Source organism: Gopherus evgoodei, chromosome 3, assembly GCF_007399415.2.
Source record: "Gopherus evgoodei ecotype Sinaloan lineage chromosome 3, rGopEvg1_v1.p, whole genome shotgun sequence".
Classification (NCBI taxonomy): domain Eukaryota; kingdom Metazoa; phylum Chordata; order Testudines; family Testudinidae; genus Gopherus; species Gopherus evgoodei.
This window is the reverse complement of record NC_044324.1, coordinates 190,756,016-190,779,820: the sequence shown is the minus strand read 5'-3', so window position 1 is coordinate 190,779,820 and position 23,805 is coordinate 190,756,016. Positions and strand designations below refer to the sequence as shown.

Here is a 23,805-nt window from a genome sequence, read left to right as displayed (position 1 = left end):
TGCTTTCTAAAGGGTTCATGTGCATCTCCCTGGAGGGGAGCTCTAAACTGACAACACTAGAGAAGATGACATTCCCAGAGACTGACATTTTTCTGGCCCATTTAAACAGTGGCTAAATGTAGCAAAATACAATTCTGCAACCTGTTTGTTCCAGAAAGGATGAAAGGCTTTTGCCAGTCACCATCTTTTCATTCAAAATAATGTATTGTTTGTGTATAACTTTTTTCAGTGAATAATGTTTATCAGTCTGACTACCTGACATGGGTTTTGTTCAGCCTATGTTAACAAACCTCTTTTTCTCTGTAGCGTCTCTTAGCTGCTGGTTCTCCTTCAGATTCCTCAGGTTTTCCAATAGTTTGGAACTCCTCTAGCTCCAGAGCCTTCTCTTTTGCACTCTCTATTACATGCTTTGGAAAAGCCGCAAGCTCTGCTACATGTATTCCAAAACTCTGATCACAGACACCTGGAGAAAAATAAAGTTAACTCTCAGGCGAAAATATTTACAATGACTAAAAGATCATAAAAACAAGCCCTGCAATATTTAGGTTCTCCCAATATTTCTTGACTTACAGCCACTTAGGCTATATTTGATAACATCCTAGGAAATGTGTTATTTGCTTACAGCCCTGCACAGAATAGCGCAAAGAAAGTACATGACATTCCTTTAAGTTACAATGATTTTTATCTTTGGTATTTTAGTACTTTCCTCAGTTTCACCCAAGCACCTTGGTATGAAGCTCTGCAACATATAATTAGCTATGCCAAGATATAAGTCCAAAAATATGCACAGAAAGCTATGAAGGAACTTGGAGGTTTATTTTATATATGTTGATGGCTGATACATCATGGCATATTCCTTTCATTTCAGACGTTAAGACCCACAGGAACCATCATGATAATCTAGTCTAACCTCCTGCACATCGCAGACCATAGAACAGGGATTGGCAACCTTTGGCATGTGGCCCGCCAGGGTAAGTCCCCTGGCGGGCCACGCCGGTTTGTTTACCTGCCGCATCTGCAGGTTCGGCCGATTGTGGGTCTCACTGACTGTGGTTCACTGCTCCAGGCCAATGGGGGCTGCAGGAAGCGGCGCGGGCCAAGGGATGTGCTGACCGCCGCTTCCCAGCCCCCACTGGCCTGGAGCAGTGAACCACGGTCAGTGGGAGCCACGATTGGCCGAACCTGCGCATGCGGCAGGTAAACAAACTGGCCCGGCCTGCCAGAGAGATTACCCTGTCAGGCCATGTGCCAAAGGTTGCCAGTTCTTGCCATAGAACTTCATCCACTCACTCCTGTAATAGGCCCCTAACCTCTTGCTGAGGTACTTTGTATCAAGGAGGACTATGCCAGACTGGGGAAGAGGCTCAAAGACATCGAGGCTCAGGTGATCTTCAGTGGGATTCTGCCGGTTCCTAGAGCGGGGCGACGAAGGAGTGACAAGATTATGGCGATCAACAGATGGCTTAGGGAGTGGTGTTATAAGGAGGGCTTTGGGATGTACGGTCACTGGGAAGCGTTTACGGATAGACGATTGTTCGCTCAGGATGGACTTCATCTAAGCAAGGAGGGAAATAGAATTCTAGGATGGAGGCTCGCCGACCTCATCAAGAGAGCTTTAAACTAGGAAGTTGGGGGAGATGGTTGGGAGATGTTCGGGAGATCTCCACGCCGGAATATAACCTGGAGAGGAAAGTAAACAAAGTGAGAGGGGATACCCTTGCGGTCCCAAGATTTGATCCAAGGAGGAATAGTGGAGAAACCAGAGTAACGGGTGATGCTGGTGGTAAAAGGTCTCTGCACGACGGGGGAAAGATTGTCACTGACGCCAAACGCCGAAAATTAAAAGGTCTGTACACTAATGCGAGGAGCCTAGGTAACAAGATGGAGGAACTGGAGTTACTGGTGCAGGAAGTGAAACCGGATATTATAGGGATAACTGAAACCTGGTGGAATAGTACTCATGACTGGAGCACGGTTATTGAAGGCCATGTGCTGTTTAGAAAAGACAGGAAGAAAGGCAAAGGTGGTGGAGTAGCCTTGTACATCAATGATGAAATTAACTGTAGCGAAATAAGAAGCGATGGAATGGATAAGACAGAGTCTGTCTGGGCGAAAATCACACTGGGTAAAAAAGCAACTAGAGCTTCCCCTGAGATAGTGCTTGGCGTGTGCTACAGACCGCCAGGATCTGATTGGGATATGGATAGAGACCTCTTTAATGTCTTTAATGAAGTAAACACAAAGGGGAAATGTGTGATTATGGGGGACTTCAACTTCCCAGATATAGACTGGAGGACGAGTACTTGCAAGAATAATAGGGGTCAGATTTTTCTGGATGTGATAGTGGATGGATTTCTTCATCAAGTAGTTGAAGTACCTACGAGAGGAGATGCCATTTTAGATTTGGTGTTGGTGAGCAGTGAGGACCTCGTAGAAGAAATGGTGGTAGGGGACAACCTTGGTTCGAGTGATCATGAGCTGATTCAGTTCAAACTAGATGGAAGGATAAACAAATGTAGATCTGGGATTAGGGTTTTTGACTTCTCGAGGGCTAATTTTAAAGAGTTAAGGAAATTAGTTAGGGAAGTGGATTGGACGGAGGAATTAGTGGATTTAAATGCGGAGGAGGCCTGGAATTACTTTAAGTCACAGCTGTGGAGACTGTCGGAAGCCTGCATCCCGAGAAAGGGGAAAAAAACCATGGGCAGGAGTTGTAGGCCAAACTGGATGAGCAAGCAACTCAGAGAGGGGATTAGACAAAAGCAGAAAGCATACAGGGAGTGGAAGAAAGGCAGGATCAGTAAGGAAAGATACCTTGGTGAGGTCAGAACATGTAGGGATAAAGTGAGGAAGGCTAAAAGCCGCATTGAACTGGACCTTGCAAAGGGAATCAAAACCAATAGTAAAAGGTTCTACAGCCACATAAATAAGAAGAAAACAAAGAAAGAAGAAGTGGGGCCGCTATACACTGAGGATGGAATGGAGGTTAAGGATAACATAGGTATGGCCCAACATCTAAACAAGTACTTTGCTTCAGTTTTTAACAAGACTAGTGAGGAACCTTGCGATGATGGAGGGATGATAAACGGGAATGTGGATATGGAAGTGGATATTACCGCAACTGAGGTAGAGGCCGTACTTGAACAGCTCGATGGGACGAAGTCGGAGGGCCCGGACAATCTCCATCCGAGGATATTAAAAGAACTGGCGCGTGAAATTGCGAGCCCGTTAGCGAGAATTTTTAAGCAATCGGTAAACTCGGGGGTTGTGCCGTATGACTGGAGGATTGCTAATGTAGTTCCTATTTTTAAGAAAGGGAATAAAAGTGATCCGGGTAATTATAGGCCTGTTAGCTTGACGTCTGTAGTATGCAAGGTCTTGGAAAAAATTTTAAGGAAGAAAGTAGTTAAGGACATAGAGGTCAATGGTAATTGGGACAAATTGCAACATGGATTTAGTAAAGGTAGATCGTGTCAAACCAATCTGATCTCCTTCTTTGAGAAGATGACGGATTACTTAGATAAAGGAAATGCGGTAGATATAATTTACCTAGATTTCAGTAAGGCGTTCGACACGGTTCCGCATGGGGAACTGTTAGTCAAATTGGAAAAGATGGGAATGAATATGAAAGTTGTAAGGTGGATAAGGAACTGGTTAAAGGGGAGACTCCAGAGGGTCGTATTGAAAGGTGAATTGTCAGGCTGGAAGGAGGTCACTAGTGGAGTCCCTCAAGGATCGGTTTTGGGACTGATCTTATTTAACCTTTTTATTACTGATCTTGGCACAAAGAGCGGGAATGTGCTAATAAAGTTTGCGGATGACACAAAGCTGGGAGGTATTGCCAATACAGAGAAAGACCGGAATATCATACAGGAAGACCTGGATGATCTTGTAAACTGGAGTAATAGTAATAGGATGAAATACAACAGTGAAAAGTGCAAGGTATTAGGAATTAATAACAAGAATTTTGGATATACGTTGGGGGCGCATCAGTTGGAAGCGACGGAGGAGGAGAAGGACCTTGGGGTACTGGTTGATAGCAGGATGACTATGAGTCGCCAATGTGATACGGCTGTTAAAAAAGCAAATGCGATTTTGGGATGCATCAGGCGGGGTATTTCCTGCAAGGATAAGGAGGTGTTAGTACCGTTATACAAGGCGTTGGTGAGACCCCATCTGGAATACTGTGTGCAGTTCTGGTGTCCCATGTTCAAGAAGGATGAATTCAAACTGGAACAGGTTCAGAGACGGGCTACAAGGATGATCCGAGGAATGGAAAAACTGCCTTATGAAAGGAGACTCAAAGAACTTGGCTTGTTTAGCCTGGCCAAAAGAAGGCTGCGGGGGGATATGCTTGCTCTATATAAATATATCAGGGGGGTTAACGTTAGGGAGGGAGAGGAATTATTTAAGTTTAGTACTAATGTAGGCACGAGGACGAATGGGTATAAACTGGATATTAGGAAGTTTAGACTTGAAATTAGACGAAGGTTTCTAACCATTAGGGGAGTGAAGTTCTGGAACAGCCTTCCGAGGGAAGTAGTGGGGGCAAAAGACTTTCCTGGCTTTAAGACAAAGCTTGATAAGTATATGGAGGGGATGTTATGATAGGATTGTTAATTTGGGCAATTGATCTTGGATTACCACCAGATAGGTCTGCTCAATGGTCTGCGGGGAGATGTTGGATGGAATGGGAACTGAGCTACTGCAGAGAATTCCTTCTTGGGTGCTGGCTGGTGACTCTTGCCCACATGCTCAGGGTTTAGCTGATCGCCATATTTGGGGTCGGGAAGGAATTTTCCTCCAGGGCGGATTGGCAGGGGCCCTGGAGGTTTTTCGCCTTCCCCTGCAGCGTGGGGCACGGGTCGCTTGCTGGTGGTTTCTCTGCAGCTTGAGGTCTTCAAACCAATTTTGAGGATTTCAATAACTCGGTGTTTGGACAGGGGTTGTTATAAATTTGGATGGGTGGGGTTCTGTGGCCTGCCTTGTGCAGGAGGTCAGACTAGATGATCAGATTGGTCCCTTCTGACCTATGAGTCTATAAGTCCTCAAAACTTGATTTAAAGACTTCAAATCAGAGACTCCACCATTCTAGTTCAAACCAGAAAGTGACCCATGCCCCACACTGCAGAGGAAGACAAAAAACCTCCAGGGTCTCTGCAAATCCAACCTAGGGGAAAATTCCTTCCAAACTCCAAATACAGGGATCAGTTAGACTGAATTTGTGGGTGAGACCCACCAGCCAATTTCCATTTGTTTTTGGGCCAAGACTGGCCCTTAACTTAACTCCTCTCCCTACTTGGTGTTTTCTCTCTATAAATACATCAGATCTCTCCTCAGCCTTTGTTTTGTTAGGCTAACAAAGCCAAAGTTCTTAAGTCTCCTCTTGTAAGGCAGGGTTCTCCATTCTTCGGATCATCCTAGCAGCCCTTCTCTGCACTTGTTCCAGTTTGAATTAATCTTTTTTAAACAATGGAGAACAGAATTGCACACAGTATTCCAGATGACGTCTTATCAGTACTTTGTACTGTAATAATGCTTCTCTCTCTCTTCTGGAAATACCTCACCTGATGTGTCCTAGGATTATATTAGCATTTTTCACAGCTGTGATTGACCAATACATCCAAGTCTTCTCCTGGGTTTCCAACCGATAAGGCTCTAGCTCGGGATCCCTCAGTGGCTCCCGAGCTGTCATCCCCCACCCCAAACCCTGCTTTGCCTCCAGCATTTATAATGGTGTTAAATATACAAAAAAGTGTTTTTAATGCATAAGGGGGGTGGTCACAATCAGAGGCTTGCTGTGTGAAAGGGGTCACCAGTACAAAAGTCTGAGAACCCCTGCTCTAGCTTAAAGCAAAAATTCTTGTTGTTACTCCCTATGTGCATAAACTTGCACTCTGAACTATAATATTTAATCCCATATCTATTACTCCAGTTTTCAAGGTCATTCAAATCTCCTTGTATGAAATTGTGGTCCTCCTCTGTATTGGCAATATCTCCCAACTGTGTCATATGCAAATTTTATTAGCACATTCCCACTTCTTGTGCTAAGATTGTAAGTGAAAATATTAAAGAAGATTGGTCCCAAGACTGATCCTTGAGGAACTCCACAAGTAATCTATCTTCAGCTTGACAGTTCACCTTTCAGCATGACCCATTGCAGTCTCCCCTTTAACCAGTTCCTTACTCATCTTTCAAGTCTCACATTAATTTTAATTATGGAACTGTATCAGATGCTTTACTGAAATCCAGGTAGATTCAATCTACTGCATTTCCTTTGTTTAGAAAATCCGTTATCTTCTCAAAGAAAGATCAGGGTGGTCAGGTACGATCTACCTTTAATAAAAACCATGTTGTATTTTACCTCAATTACTGTTTAGCTGTAGGTCTTTAATTACTTTTCTCTTTCAAAATTTGTTCTAAGGCCTTGCATACAATTGAGGTGAAACGTTCGGTCCTGTAGTTTCCTGGATTACCTTTTTTCTCCTTCCTTAAATACAGGTACTATATTTTTATTCTCCAGTGATACGGTACCCAAGTTTATGGATTCAATAAAAAATCCTTGCCTTTGGGCTTTCAACTTCATTTGCCAGTTCCTTTAAAAAGGGGGCAAAATAACTTTTTGCTAGATATGAATTGTTGCATAAATAAGTTAGCCAATATTTTCAGTGATTATGCCTCCACACATTGAACTATTTGTTAAATAAAATATATGTATCCAGAGCTTACTGTTTTATTTCTTTTTATCATCCTACTGAACTGTTCTGCTAAACTCTAACATCTATCCTCCCTGTAGAAACAGATTCCAATTTTTTGCTCTAAAATAAAATTATAAAGCATGAAATATGCCAAAGTAGTTATAGGTAGTATGTTAATTAGAAAAATGCAGAGCCGTGAAATTATTTGGGAAGGGTTTCTCCTTTTGAAAATGCAATATTAAAAACAGGCCAAAAAGGTTTCACTTGTGTTGTAGAACTATGTCTGGGGATTAGAAAACAACTCATTTCATTACCAAAATATACTGATTTTCATCTGTATTCAGCCAGAGATGCAGCTCTCTAAAAGGTATTCAATTTCAGAGAGAAATGGACCAAATCATTAGTAGGTCGCAAGCTGTTCTTAGCCATCACTATTAAAAATAGGAAAGGTAGTTTCAGGTCTTTTTGCAGGAAAGGCTCCCTTTTCCTTTCCCACGGCATCTGATAGTTTTATCTTGTTCGGCATTTAAAAGATCTCACCTTTCTTGACACGGTAAAGCATAGTCAGCATCTCATCAGTGGTTAGTGCGCTGACATGTAAATTATTCACAGTTGGCACTTGGTTAGCAAGTGCTGTCAGTTCATGAAAATGCGTAGCAAACATACAGAAGGCACAAATTTTGCAGGCAATATATTCTGAAATAGCCCATGCCAACCCAAATCCATCATATGTTGAAGTTCCTCTTCCCAACTCATCAATGATTATTAAAGAGTTTTCAGATGCTGTCCTAAAATAAAAACATTTTTTCAAAGTTTAGATAGTGCAAGCTCTCTGAAATTCAAAATTTAGTCTAATGCAAGTGCAAATAGTTAACTATGTACACACACACACAGAGAAATGATATTATGCAAGAGACATGATTATAATCAGGCTCACAAGAAACTGTGTGAATGAAGATGAGCACTCATTAAGTAAAACACTTAGGCTATCCTCATCTAGGAGCATCAGTATCTATGGTGATAAGTTACATATCTTCTAAGTAACAGAAACAAAAACGGTACAATATAAAGAAATCCTTTAAGGTAGCCTCCTCCCCGTTTGATGAAATACAAAGCAGGTACAGCTCTTACCGAAGAATTGAAGCAGTTTCTAACATTTCTGCCATGAAAGTCGAGACACCTTTCAACTGACTGTCTCCTGCTCCTACCCGAGCCAGAATACAATCCACAATAGTCACTTCCGCTGAGCTACATGGTACAAAGCACCCAATTTGGGCCATTAGAACTATCACTCCAGCCTGGCGAATGTATGTTGATTTCCCTCCCATGTTAGGACCTAAGAAATTAATTTTGACAAGAAATTAATAAATTAGCTTCTTCTCCTTTGTACATTATATACAGCTTTAAGGGATTCTTAAGCTTAATGGGTCTGAAGCTAAATTTAACCTAAAATAAGACATTTAAAAACTTCTTCCTCCCTATATAACCAACAGCTGCAACAAGTAGCACAGCTTCATGGATGGACTTACTTGCAACTGCAAATACTTGACTGTAGCTCTTCCTAAAGATGATTTTTTTTTAAACAATCTGACTTCTCAAAAATATGAGCAACAATCTGAAATGCATGTACATACTGGTAAACTAAAGCAAAGCTAGAAGGGTTTAATTTTATGCTCATCAGTCTTGATAGTGTTTCCTTTCAACAATAAACGCAGTCTGTTTTAAGTTACAAGATCAATTACTTCCTCCACAATCTGCTCCATATAAAACTATTTTTAAAAGTGATTTATTAAACAAAGGAAACATTAACTGTAGTTAGTGAATTGGTGATCGTTTCTGGTCATCGACCTTCCTCAGGAGCTTTTGAAAATCCTACTAGACACCTATCTGCTTCTTGGGTGCCTATAAACACCTTTGAAAATCTGGTTTCTTGTCCTTCAAATATTCAGAATGAACAGACTTCATTCCTTTCCCACTTAATTTTTATTTGTAGACTGGAGGAGGAAAACAGACTTTCCTGATTTTTCAACATCCAGTCGGTTTCTCATCTTAGAATTAACTACACAAAATGAAGAAAAACATTCTCTGCGTCTGCTAGACAAACTAAAATTTGAGGAGGGCTCATTGCTGAAGCATTTCTTTATGTACGTGACTGTAATAGATTATAGTAAATTTAGGCGTTAACATAGGCTGTAAATATCAAATTTAAACAGATTTTTAAAAGGTGTGTTTAATTTACACCCCACACACACACATACTTTTTAATCCATTGATTTTTATCCACTCTGGTAACAGAAGAGTATGAAAGTATAGCAGATTATTCATATTACAGGAAATGTACATATATACAGCATAGATACTATTTTAGAAAAACTACACATCTATACTCTGTATAGAAACTACACTGTCTACTGGACATATTAAAATGTATTGCTCCTGTAAAGTCTACCTGTAAAGTAATCAGCACTTACACTATCAATATGACGTTTATACATCTCCCTGGTAAGTCACATTAGCAATAACTTCTGAACAAGGACTGCTGACAACATTTTCAAATAGAATGGCCTATCTAATCATCATAACAAGAATGGAAATACAATGCAATGAATTATGATGCATTTCAACTTAGATTCTGGGATTTTTCAAGGCAGAAACCATGTCTTCCTCCATGTACGTACAGTGGCAATCATGTTGTTGGTATTAAGAATGATTTGACCTTACAATTTGTTACCAAAACAAGAGTTTATTATATCACTAATCTATTAAGTATATTATGTCATACTTACCTTTTAAAGTAGTCCATTCTATGTTAAATTAACAGAGATTAAACATTCCCCTATGTGTTAACTTATAACGCTGACTCAAGTGTATGGCAACTCCACAGAAATTGTATGGCAACTCCACGTACACTGTGTCATCTTGCAAAGTGCTATGGGATTTACTAGGTTCTAGTATCTATTTATAAATATTTGTAAGACCTCTCTCTCTTCTACCCTAACAATCCTGTTTAAATGTCACCAGACCCCAAATGCCATGACCAGCGTTCCCACAAGCACATCTCCAGTTACAATGATGCGGACCAGTTCTATGACTAGTCATTTTGACGACTGGTGAGTCCGTGTGTATGAAGTAGCCAGCACAGAAGGAAACATTTTATAAGTACATCATGGCCACTTTTTGTTTTAAAATACATGCTTATTAATACAACCATCACAAAAATATAGCGATGCTGAAACTGGCTTATGAAAGCCAGTCTCATCTTTTTTTCAAAACCTACCCCAAATGCCAACACTGGTATAAGTAAATTACTAAATGGTCTCTTCCCCCTCACCTATAAAGCACTGAATGATTTTGACAGACTCATTTTTTAAAAACATCTTTCACAAGAAATACTTCAAAATTGACATTGTTTCTTGAGTTTAAATGAAAACTGAAAATATTGCATATAAAATTAGTTTTTACCAGTAATAATATGGAACATCTGCTTGCCCTTCTCAAAGTTAACATCGTTCGGGATGAATGCTATGTCATCTTGAACTTCAATGCAAGGGTGTCTGGAATCTTTCAGCACAATTCTTCCTTGTCCCTTTTCCAGAATGACTGGACGTACGTACGGCACAGGTGCTCCATTTGATACATGAGCAAAACTGACAACAGCATCTAACTGAGCTATCACATCATTCATTGTCTGTATTGGCTCTACATATCCTGTTTTAAGAAAAGCAGAACAATTCATCTATAATGGTACTGAATTTATATTTATACAAATAAAAAACAAGGAAATATTAAACCTAAATTTGAACTAAAATAGGGTAAGTTCTTTAGGGAAGGGACTGTCTCTCCTTTTGCATTTGTGCAGCACACAGCATTTTGTGGACACTATGCAAAAGAAAAGACTGCAATTTAAAATAAAACTGCATGGAAAAATCTCAAAATCAGAGTTCAACTTATCTTTCACATATTTTCCAATCAATTACTATGATCTGGTCACAAAATCCATTTTTTTTAAATTAAATTTTGCTTTAAAGCAAATATGGAAACCAATGAAGTAATGAATACATCTTTAATAAATAATTCCATTCATCTTGCAGACCACCTATTGCAGATGATAGTGACAAATCTGAGTTGAATGAATAGTATGTGATAATACAAATGTGTAAAATAGACTCGACCGCTCTAGTGACAGATCATCACACCATATTTGAAGTGAGAGTTAAGAAGTCATCATGTGATTCCTATACTTGGATCACAAAGATATGATGCTCTCAATCTATAATGGGGAGGAGGCCTGCCCATTACTAATTGCCTCTTATTGGCATTAGAAAAGGGGGGAAGCTTATTTGAATATGGAAAAATAGATGGTCAGAACGACCACACAGCCTCTGATGACCACTATTTGGATGCGTCACTAAAACAAGGTCGAGTGAGAGCACATACTGTGTAGTTATTTAAATTCTATACCGTGTGTTAATAGTATTAAATGTTTGTTGAGGGTGTTGGTAGTGATTGAACTACAAACCTGTAATTACTTTAATATTTACAAATGGTATAACATGTCAAAAGAAGTGACTAGCACAGTGCAAAGAATTCATTCCAGAAAATTCTACCAGGCATTTCATTGCACAGCAGGGTACAGAGCAGCATGAAGGCTTTTTTAAAAAAGATCACTTCCAATTAAGAATTGTATACACCAGGGGTCGGCAACCTTTCAGAAGTGCTGTGCCAAGTCTTCATTTATTCCCTCTAGTTTAAGGTTTCACGTGCCGGTAATATATTTTAACGTTTTTAGAAGGTCTCTTTCTATAAGTCTATAATATATAACTAAACTATTGTTGTATGTAAAGTAAATAAAGTTTTTAAAATGTTTAAGAAGCTACATTTAAAATTAAATTAAAATGCAGAGCCCGCCGGACCAGTGGCCAGGACCTGGACAGTGTGAGTGCCACTGACAATCAGCTCACGTGCCGCCTTCGGCACCTGCGCCATAGGTTGCCTAACCCTGGTATACACAATCCAGACTGCAGAATTTTTTTTTTTTAATTATATTGCTTCCACTGGAAAAAGACAGAAAAATTATGTTTAAATATAGGAGTATACATCTGTAGGCTTCTGTTAACACACCAGTGAAGTCTTTAAATGAGTCAAGAGAGACCTACTTTTATGTCTGTTGGACGTTTATTGTAGAAGATGCCATCTTTACAAACCACCTAATTTGCTTTCATGCAGCTGCACAATGTATATTAAAGCAAACGACATAACTAATAGCTACTGCATGATGCAAACTATGAAAATATGATCCGATCAAGCCAAACGAACACTGGCTTTGCAATGTATTTGTGAATTCAATACCACAGTAGCGTATGCAAGTGGCCACTGAAACTGACTATAGTCAAGCAAATGAATCCAACAGAAATAGAACAGAAGTTAAACAAGCTTTACGCAAAAAAAATCATTATGGGGGCTTTTGCAGCCTTTAACCCCAGACAAAAATAAACAAAATGTAATATAAAGCTTCAGTGGAAAGCAAGAGATTCAGCCTTCTACTAAACATTTTGTATTTCTTTAATTATGGTATCCAGTTACAGAATTTTTAAAAAAGATCACTTCCAATTAAGAATTGATCTATACAATTCCTATAATCTGGAACAGTTTATATGGCAGAATGAGAAATCATCAAGTAATTTCCATTTGTTCTTCAGCATTATATCTGTGCTTATCTATCTATTCCCAAGATATATTTGCTGTGAGAGAGAAGCTAAAGAAAGAAAAAAAAAATAAGGACAAGGCTGCTATAACAGAGTTGTATCAAGTGCGTAACTGTTGCTACGCACACATGCATACATGCACCTACTGCAGGTCAACATTCTACACAGTATGAAACACGTGTGCTGCAATGCTAACTGATTATTTATCCCTCTGCACCTAACATTTTTGCCTCTTAGCAGCAGCTTTTTTCCTGGTTACTCATTCTCCCTTTAAAGCACTTGAAAGTTTAACAGTTACCATTCAAAAACAACTTCAAAGCTAGTTCTTAAGAACAGTGCTTTATATAATTACTATGAGCATTTATTTGATCGACTTAAAGCTGTCAAGGAAGTATTCATAAAGACACAGAACACTTATACCATGTTGATTTCTACAATTTTCTTCACTATTCTTTAGCTTAAAGATGCATAACTCTCCGTTCTTTCCTTACTGGGGTAGTGGCTCATCTAAATAAAGTTTGCTTAATTGCATTTTTTTTCTTCCAGATTTGGGATTTATGTTCGTGAGTTTTTTAATTTATCCCCTAAAGATTTAAGAATTGCTTTGCATGAAACTATGCTTCCAAGTTATAATACTGCAGCACTCTTCACCCAGGAATGTTAAACATTTTGGCCACCTGAATAGGTGACCAATTCATTTTCAAACAATTTGGGAGTTAAGGGACTCATGCTTGAAACCAACTGCAAACAACAGATCATTGTGTATACAGGAATAAAGAAAGACTATAGTAAGTTCCCCACCCATGTTCTTAGTCGCGACACCAATACTGACTTGGACTCTTAATACATTCCATGGGTGGAGTACCTGAGCCCACTTATCCACTGACACTCCAAAAACTCCCGCACCCCAATCTGGGTCTATGTTGGTTATGTGATATGCATGTATTTCTTCAGCCTTGTAACCGATACGGGTAATCCCTCATAACTCAAGCCAGACTCCAGATGTACAGTACCTTCCCTCTTAACTTGTGTATATTTAATTTTAAACATTAACTTTAATACAATTTTTAAATCAGTTCTCCAAAACTTTTCAGCTCATTTCATTTTTTAATAGAGACGTATTTACCTGAAGCAATATTAATGATTTCTTTAACAATGGCTTCCTGAGCCTCTTCATACTCTTCTCTGCTTCTTATGTAGTCTTCATTGAAGGAGCTCAATTTACTGTGAACAAAATCACAATATTCAAGTTGACGTTCTCTCAATCTCTACTACTGTTTGCTACAATACATCACCTTTTGTTTTTTCAGTTAACGGCAACTTGTTAACTGTGTTCTACTTGGGGAGTGCAATCCAAAAATCAAGATGCAGAACATCTAAGGTGATGTTGGTCTGAACAAATGGATTAGAGTTTAGACTACAATCCAACAGAAGATCCTAAGCTGTGACCCTAAGCAGCAGTTTAATGTGTCTGTACATAGCTATTTTTAAAATTTAGCAGGGTGTGTGTGTGTGAGAGAGGAGAATGGATTTATTTATTTTTTAAAAGGACAGAATCAGACCTGAACTGTGGCTACCTTATAATGAACTGTGATGTATGGAAGATCTGACGGGGGAAAACCAGACACTGAGCAGTTAAATGATTTTCCCAAACACGTACAGAGGTCCATATTAGAGCTATGCACACTTGAAGAAAGCAATGTATACTACGAGAAGTCTATCTTTTTCATTCATAAAGTCCCAAGTAGCTACTGCACATTATGAACAATTCATAGTCTTCAAATAAGGTGGGTTTAGATGGATGCGTGATGCTGGCAGATCAGGTGCCAGCTCATTCCAAGGCCCCTAGGCCTTAACTGAACATTGACAAATGCATAGCTGGAAACCAGTCTGACTCACCTGTGTGTTAGCACTGTTACAACATGTAGTAGGTTTATGAAAATAATGTTTAGAGTTGGACTTTATGAAATGCTTGTAAATTGCTGCATGCAGTAATCTCATATATCTGCATCCCATGTTATAAGGTAATATCTACTTATTTGCGCTGAAACTGTAAACCCCCAGAGTCAAGAGAGAAGCACTAGCATGTGCTAAATACTAGGTTCACCACAGGAAGTATTTCCTGTCCAACAAAAGAAGGCCCATAGACATCAGACAAACCATTGTGGAACATCAAAGGACAAGACTTCAGTGATTTCTTCCCCCTCCCGCCCTCCAACTATGAAGAAGAGATGTGCATGGGGACATGTCCCATCTGCTTGACTCTGGGGGAAGGGAATAAAAATCCTTAACAGGAAGAAACTGCATCTCTTCACTGCCTGGACTTGGAAGGTACAAGATATGCAAGGGATCCCCAGCGCTTGGCTTGGGTTTAACCCTAAAGGACTTACAGAGCTTGCGTATTATAGCACTTCCATTACACACACAAATGAGTTAATCTTAAGTTCCAAAGAGTATGTTTACTTGCTCTAACCTTGTAAATAACTTATTTCTTTTCTTAGTTAATACATTTTTAATTAATTTAGTATAGAATTAGCTACAATGGTTATCCTTGGTGTAGGACTTCAAGTGCAAATGACCTGGGGTAAGTGAACATTGTGATATTTGATACAAGGGACCATCTATCACAACGGCAAGCTTATCTGGGTGCAAGATAGATTGGAGTACCCAAGGGAACTGTCTGACTCCATGTTAAGGCTACTGCAGTACATGAGAAGATCACACTTGGTACTTAGTTGGTGAAATCTAAGTATAGACCTCTCAGTCAATTTGGGATGTGTGCCCTCCTCCTTAACAGTTTTCCCTGAGGTTGGTGCTCATGCTCCTGAGCCACTCCAAGCAGCTTCACAACATGATGTTCAAGAGACTGTTTAAACAAATATTTATCTATATACACCTCTAAGCTACCTTTTAATCTCCACTCTCCAGGTTAGGTTCTATGGGGCCGTACAGGAAAGTTTGCACTGCAACTGTGCCTATTCCATGAATAGAGGAAATTCAGCTCCATGACTGTCAACTCAGTCTATTTGCGGGCCTTTATTCACAACAAAGATGTTACAAAAAAGTTACGTTTTCCTCAGGGATTCTTTGGCTTACTTATAAATATAAATCCTCTATGAGGACACTTTCACTTATTAAATTTTGCATCTTCCATAGCTGATTAACAGTATTTAACATTAATTTTGGATTGTGAAGTAAAACAAGATTTAGAACAACTAAGAGCACAAAAGATAACTGCTTTACATTTTAGGGATGTTCTGAAGAACATTATAATCTTTCAATCAAATTAATGTTTATTCTCTCATTTTTGTTTTGGTCATCTACACAAATATACAAAACAAACTAAGCCAGCATATTCGGCAAGGCCAAGACACAAGAAAATTAATTAAGCAAAATATACTGAAGAACAGAAAGGATTACCTCAAATAACTGCATCTAAAACTACAATTATCTGTTTTCTACAACAGCCTGCAAACTGCCTTCACTGTAGCTGTCACTATGGACAATGGTAGCCAAATCATCCAACAGAAATGGCCTGAAATCAAAAGAGCAAAAATATGCGGCAGGGTAGAGAGGGAATGCTAGAAGTGTGGTAGTGACAGCAATGCCTGCATCAGCACTCCCTTCCCTCATGCCCATCTCAACAACATTTCAGTCTGTGAGCAAAATGATTACACAGAAGAGGGGGAAACCAAGCAATTCATTAGGTAAATATGCTACTCCTGGGGGCATTCTGTGCCAAAAAATTTAAAATTCTGCAGATTTTGTCAAAACAACACTACATAATCACACCAGTTTCAATTACTTTGGTAATTTATTTCAAAATACCTGTCAGCAAGTATGTCTGTACAATACAGACACAAAAATTCCCTCAGGAATTAGGCTGACCAGATAGCAAGTGTCAAAAATCGGGACAGGAGGTGGGGGGTAATAAGTGCCTATGTGAGAAAAAGACCCAAAAATCAGGACTGTCCCTATAAAATCAGGACATCTGGTCACCCTACCAGGAGTAGAATTAAAGAAACTCCTATGACACCCAGTTCCTGTTTCTCTTCTCCCTTCCTCCTGACCCAGAGTCCACGTGGGGGAGCCATACACCCCTCCCCAGAGTCCAGCCACAGCCCCTTTCCCCCCCAGCTCAGATACCCACTCCCTCTCCCCGCCGAGCCCAGCTGTGGGCCCTCCCCTTGCCTGGATACCTAGACCCCCTCCCCCACAGGACCCAAACACCCACTCCCTCCCTCCCCCCATGCCCAGCCGTGGCTCCCCTTGTCCAGATACCCAGTTCCCTCCATGCCCCCACCCTCGCCCCTGAGCCCAGGGATCCAGAGGGAGAGAAAGCCTGATGCTGGGTCCCAGGTTGCATGCTGTCTCCTTCCTCATGGCATGCTTTGAACTGCAGCTGCCAGGAACCCTCTCTCCCGTCCCCTCCCCAGAGCGATGTCTTCTATGTGAGAGCTAGACTCTGCCGGGTCCAGCAGCCCCTAGTGGCGGCCAGCAAGACTGCAACCCATTACAGGAGGGGAGGCGGATTCTACGTGCACGTTAATACAAAATTCTGCATTGCACAGTGGTGCAGAATTCCCCCAGGAGTATTATGCTAACAGTATTTTTCTGAAAGAAAACTTTCATAGGTCTACACAAAAAGGGATGATTTAGCATCTCAAATCAAACAACTGAAAAGATTAATAACGTCTGCCATATACCTATTTGTGAATTTCACACCATTCTTCTGGGTATCTAAGATCTTATATTTTGCATTGTTCCGGAGGACTTTCTCTTCCCGGCAGGTAATTCGGAAGTAATGTCCTAACTGTGAATTGGAGTCCAATTTGATGTTCTTGCCAGCTTCCAAGCCTTTTCAATATGAGGAAGGTGGGGGAGGAAAAGAAAAATGAATGACTTAAATTACACTGGGCACGCCAAGTTTAATGTTCTTGTCTTTGGTGCTATAGAACTTTGTTTGGAAATGTATTGCTCACCTCCACCATTAATTCAGTAAACCATCAAATGGCACATTTACTTAACTCAAAGCTCCATTCTCCTGCTGGATACAAAATAAGCATCACATCATAGAATCACAGGCTGGAAGGGAACTCAAGAGGTCATCTAGTCCAGTCCCCTATACTCATGGTAGGACTAAGTATTACCTAGACTGGGGGTGGGCAAACTTCTTGGGCCAAGGGCCACATCTAGATGGGGAAATTGTATGCAGGGCTGGGGCAGGGAGTTCAGGTGCAGGAGGGAGTGCAGGGTATGGGAGGGGGTGTGGTGTGCAGGAAGAGGCTCAGGGCTAGGGACTGGGGCAGAGGAGTGGTGCGGGGTGTATGAGGAGGCTCAGGGAAGGCGGTTGGGGTGCAGGAGGAGTGTGGAGTGCAGGAGGGGGCTAAGGGCAGGGGTCTTAGGGCAGGAGTTGGGGGCAGGAGGGGTGCACGGTATGGCATGGGGTTAGGGTGCACAGGGGTGCAGGGTGCAGCAGGGAGCTCAGGGCAGGAAGATGGGGTACAGAGTGTAGGAGGGGGCTCAGGGCAGGGGTTGGGGTGCAGGAGGGGTGTGGCAGGGTTGGGGTGTGCAGGGTGAAGGCAGGGGGCTCAGGGCACAGTGTTGGGGTGCAGCAGGAGTGCGAAGTGCCTGCAGGGGGCTCAGGGCAAGGAGTTGGGGGGCGGAGTGCAGGAGGGGGACAAGCTCTGGCCCAGCGTCACTTACCTAAAGTGGCTCCGGGGTGCCACCAGGGCCAGGGCAGGCTCGCTGCCTGCCTGCCCTGTCTCCAGCCCTGCGATGCTCAAGGAAGTGCTGTGGCCGCTGGGGTAGGGGTGAGTGGAGGGCTCTGCGTGCGCTGCCCTTGCTAGCGCCTCCAGGTACCTTCCCCACAGCTCCCACTGGATGAGAATGGGGAACCGGGGCCAATGGGAGCTGCGGGGGGCGGTGCCTGGAGGAAAGAGCAACGCATGCGGAGCCCTCTGCCCCTCCAGCCCGGAGCCACTTCTGAGAGCGGCGCCATGCCCGTGGCACCGCAGGGAGCAACCCTGTTGCCTGGATCCAAAGCCCTCAGGGGCCGGATCTGGCCCACGAGCCGTAGTTTGTCCACTCTTGATCTAGACCATCCCTGACTGGTGTTTGCCCAACTTGCTCTTAAAAATCCCCAATGATGAAGATTGCACAACCTCCCAAGGCAAATTATTCCAGCGCTTAACCGCCCTGACAGTTAGGAAGTTTTTCCTAATGTCCACTTAAACTTCCCTTGCTGCAACTTAAGCCCATTGCTTCTTGTCCTATCCTCAGTGAATAAGAAGAACAATTTTTCTCCCTCCTCACTCCATATTCAGCTAAGACTAAATATGATGTGTACGAAGCAAATTACAGGTATTGTCTATACAACTATCAGTACAGACCAGTGGTTCTCAAACTGCGGGTTGGGACCCCAAAGTGGGTCGCGAACCCATTTGAATGGGGTCACCAGGGCTGGCTTAGATTTGCTGGGGCCTGGGGCTGAAGCCGAAGCCTGAGCCCCTCTGCCCGAGGTCAAAGCTGAAACCTGAGGACTTCAGCACTAGGCGGTGGGGCTCAGGTTACAGACCCCCTGCCTAGGGCTGATGCACTTCGGCTTTGGCTTTGCGCCCTCCCCGACCAAGGCAGGAGCGGTTCAGGCGGGCTTAGACTTCAGTTCCCCCGCATGGGGTCCTATAGTAATTTTTGTTGTCAGAAAAGGGTCACAGTGCAATGAAGTTTGAGAACCCCTGACACAGAGCTACGTTCATTTGAATTAAAAGCACTGCTTATCTCAATTGATACATGCTTCTGGAGGTGGAAACCCCAGGTCCAGTCCTAGCCAATCAAGTCTTTTGCTCTCTTTCATCCAGGTATTTTGTTTAGAAGCACAAAGTATAAACAAGTTTGGTTTACTTGTGTCCCCAAAACCAATCAAAGCGGTCAGAAATAAGTTCAGCACCATTTTTGGAATACAGCAAACTAAGCAGACTTTCATTCACTAAAATAGTTGACTAACTATGACCTGTAAAGAAAAACTGAATATTCTGACAGTAATGTGTGTGTAGAGTACATCTGGAACTTCCAGAATAAGAAGCGGCAGGGTCACATGAGCAAAACTATGATGTAAATAAAAAACTGTAATTTAGAGATTCATTTATTTTGTCAGCGTTGCTAGTTTTTCTTATCACTTTATTTTCATTAAAAGAGATTATGTGATTCACTGATCAATGTGAGATTTGCACTGACTGTACCACACAAAAAATGGTCGTTTTAAATGTTTAATTCTGCTTAATAGAATTCTGTATTCCATTTTATATGCACCTTCATACCACAAGAAATGGGCATTTCCAGAATGGACACCAATACGAATAGATAAGGACAGGGTCTTTGACTACATATTCCCCAAGGGTCTCAATAAAAATAAAATCAGTGGAAAAGGCTAGACACAGTTACAGTAAATACATTCTGTACAACTCTGTAATAGGTATGCAGCAACTGGTGAAACATTCTGAAACACCACCTTTCCCAAAAAGCAATTTGGGTATAAAGCTGTTTGTTACTCTCCACATACCATACTAAATAACACCATTAAAATCATCCAGAAGCCTAACAAATAATTAAATAATTAAACTAAAGATAAATATACCTAACTCTTATATGATCAGTAGATCTTACAGCACTTTTTTTTTTTATAAAGTCTTAAAAGGGATTTTTACCCCACCGTACCTAGTTCTCTGGCTGCAGTCTTTAGAAGAGACTGCATGCTCTCCTCTAGTTTGTTCATCTTCTCTCTCAACTCGGTCAGATTAGGATCAAAAGAAGCCTTCACAAGGAATTCGTGATTTTCCACCTACAAAAAGAAGAATGAGAATGAATATAACTATAGTAACATTTTGATTGCTGCATACATTCGTTATGCAGAAGTTTAATGTTTTTACATTAGTCATTTCGTTTGATTTGGTTTAATAGTTTTTGTACATCATTTCATAATTCAGTATTGTTTGTGTCAGATGATATTCTTAGCTGGAGAGAGTTTTGCTGAGTCGCACACAAAGCCTCCTCTGGGTGGACACTCCGCAGGCTGCTGTGTTTGAAGCTCACCTCACTGGGTCCCATGTACGCTAAGCCTTTTTGAGTCTAAACAGATTCTAAGTACTACCCCTTGCTAGAGTATCCCTCTTGAGACTTGATACCTTATGGTCCAACTGCCTAGCCCCTGGGACTAGTGTGGTCTCATCAGACTTCCCCATAGCTTAAATACACCTCTTCCCAGAACTCCAGCCTCATGGGAACTCTGGGTTTACAGTAACCCCTTTAGGGATATGTAGTGTTCTGCATTTTCAGTTTTTAGCTATTTTCACTGATAAATTACCAGGTTTTTTAATTAAAGGAGTTCGGTTTTTACTGATTTACACCTGTTTATCAATCCACTCAGTATTTTTTTCAGGTACTTATTTTTGTTAAACACTGCTTTACACAGTTCTTGTGTCCGGCAGCTCTGTGACTGAAGCAGTTCCAACAAAGCACAGAACACACACAAAGTGGTGGTTGGAAAAAAAAATGTTAATACTGCACTCTGATTGGCTCACAAGGCGACACAGCTCCACTATTTCTTTGTATTCATTTAGTGCAGTACTGAATTTAAACAAGAAACCCTCCACAGATAAAGATAAGGTAAAAGGTAAACATGGGGAAGAAACACAAATCTATGCCTGAATACCAACAAGAAAATCAGTGCTTAGAAATTTGCACTAAAAGTAAAGACAGGAACGAAGAGAATGCATTGCACTGCAAGTACTACAGCATTGAGATCAGTGCTCAAGCAGAAAACGGAGCTGTTTCTGGAAATTCTTCTGACCCCAGAACACAAGAATACCAAAACCTTCAATGCTATGCTCAGCAAGAAATGGGAGACAACTCTGGCCTGTAATCTCAACCCTGAAGTGTTTGGTGCTGAAGATTCTTTCTGGAATGTTATCCAAGTCGTGCATCCCTTCCTCAAGGTGAATTTTGCAGCAGACTACAGCTGTTATGCCAGAAAGTTTCAATCATTTGCCACTAAAGATGAAATTTCAAATCTGAAACGAGAATTTACTACTTACATGAACGTGCCTATCCCCGACAATGTGAAACTGGATGTGCTGGCTTTCTGGAAAAGTCATCAAGACACCACTTCCCAACTTCAGCAAAGTGGCATGGTGAGCTTTAAGGGCACCCCCTGGATCTACTGATGCAAAGCACTTATTTTCAAAGTTGGACTACCTCCAAGACAGCAAGAGGCTCACAACATGAGTGAGGATACTTTGAAAAAAATTATGCGGGAGTACACAAACCAGGATTTTCTGAAAAAACTACTAGCTCTGTGAGAAAAAAGACCTTTGTACATAAAAATAATTTTCAGTTATACTGTAGAGTAAACTGTGTATGATATGCAACAAGGAGCCCTGTGGCACGTTATAGACTAACAGATGTATTGGAGCATGAGCTTTCGTGGGTGAATACCCACTTCGTCTGTTAGTCTAGAAGGTCCACAGTACTCAGTCACTTTTTACAGATACAGACTAACATGGCTACCCCTCCGATACTTGACAACATGCATATATTATTAAAGTTTTTATTCTTTTTTCCCTGATTTGTTAATTTTTAACCTGATTTCATCCTTGTTTTAATGTTTGGAAAACAAATACTAAAAAATACAATGGAGAATTTTTCAACAAATAAAAACTGAAAACATGGAACACTAGTGATATACAAGAGCGAACACAAACAGACAGACTTTGCACAGGATTCTGAACACAAACTACTCTTTACTTAGCAGCACAAGAGAGACACAGAATAAACACGCCTATAGGCCTCTTCCTGTCTCTCATTCCTCACCATTCTGGAGAGTTCGTGAGGCTTGGGAAGAGTCCTCTGGGGTATCCGGATCCTTCCCCTGCAGCTCATGGTTTCACTTCAGAGTCAAAGATCCTCTTAGTCAGCTTACTCTCTCTGACCTTGGCTGGTCCTGCAGTTAAACAGGACCACCCACTACAAAAGCATGCACATTTCTCTCTCCTGACCAAAGCTTACTGCATATCTGAGTCTTGAGTTTAAGTATCCCTCTATCATCACCTGGCTGCTGTGTGTTGCTGGTGAAGTGGAAAGTTGGCTGGACTGGGTTTCTGGCTCAGACAACCTCCTTATCACACTCACTGTTCAGTCAGATCACTATACTTAACCATTAAACCTGGTAGGTACATACTACAACCTATCAGCAAAATATGGCTTTCACATCCACAGAGGCAATTCCATGATGTAACACTTTCATAACAACTTCATATCAACAACCAGAATTCATAACTTATACACAGACAGATTCCCCAAATTGCCTCAGGCTGATATGTGACTGAGCCATTTACATCTGAAATAGATAGATTTGAATATTTATTTGCATGCAGATAGCTCAGCAGTAGTAAACAAACATGTTTGTTGGAGAGGGATGAGATGACTGTTACATGATTCTCACATACTCTGCATAGCCACCTAGCTACATAAACCTAGCAGGCAAACCACAAGGATGGGGTGTTCTAAAACAGCAACCCTTTTGGAAATAGGCAAGTGCTTCAGTGCAAGCTTCTAACAATTAAATACACTCTGTTGGGTTATGAAAGGCAGCCTACAGTGCATTTTCCGAAATCTTTTCCAATTTCAACCCAATTTTCCTTAGACCAGGTATACAGTCCACAGGTTTCCTTGCAGTCAGGTTAAGCAATTTTAGAGATACGGTTTGATTAACTCATTATCTTATTGTTTCCTCCTTCATGTGTTTATCCTACCTCATTAATTGGTTTACATGCAACATCATCAGTATGGACACTCACTCAAGATGTCCTAATAAGCAACAGTGCTCAAGCAGAACAATTGGACAGGTAGCCTACACTATCCTGACTCTAGTTTTTCCACCTGAAAGCTGTGCACCAAGAAAGCCTTCTTGCATGGAACTTGGTGAAAAAATCCTGCATCTGGACTGACTATCACCTGCCTGACATATCAAGAAGACTGATCCATTCACCTACAAGAACAGCAGCGACATCACAGAAACTAATTTCACACAGACCAAACAGCTACGAGGCACTACAGATTCTCACTCCCTACCAACCAGGACTGCACACAGACTCACAAAGTTGAAAGGCTCCCATGTTCCATTTCAAGTCAAATCCAGTTCCCCTCTTACGCTCCAAAGCCAGTAATCACAAAAAGGCAAAACATGAAAAATAGTTTTCAGCATTTATATCCATAGACACCTAGCAATGTGTATCTCGGTTTGCACTGCTTCCAGTAAGTCTGTAGGAGCCAACAAATTGATCGCCCTACTCCAACTCCTGTAAACAGATCTCTTATCACCTGTGCCACATTCAAGTATTCGATGA

General features: G+C 41.2%; 1 protein-coding gene across 2 annotated transcripts in view; it reads right to left on the bottom strand.

The window, feature by feature from the left end:
• MSH2 (mutS homolog 2) overlaps positions 1–23,805 on the bottom strand; it is a 123,787-nt gene that overhangs the window by 12,913 nt on the left and 87,069 nt on the right. For both annotated transcript variants that reach the window (XM_030557718.1, XM_030557717.1), the window contains exons 9-15: positions 20,120–20,243; positions 17,110–17,260; positions 13,530–13,627; positions 10,161–10,406; positions 7,830–8,034; positions 7,239–7,486; positions 291–463 (exon numbers count right to left, since the gene is read on the bottom strand). In XM_030557718.1, coding sequence (XP_030413578.1) covers positions 291–463; positions 7,239–7,486; positions 7,830–8,034; positions 10,161–10,406; positions 13,530–13,627; positions 17,110–17,260; positions 20,120–20,243 — 1,245 coding nt within the window. The remainder of the gene's footprint in view (positions 1–290; positions 464–7,238; positions 7,487–7,829; positions 8,035–10,160; positions 10,407–13,529; positions 13,628–17,109; positions 17,261–20,119; positions 20,244–23,805) is intronic.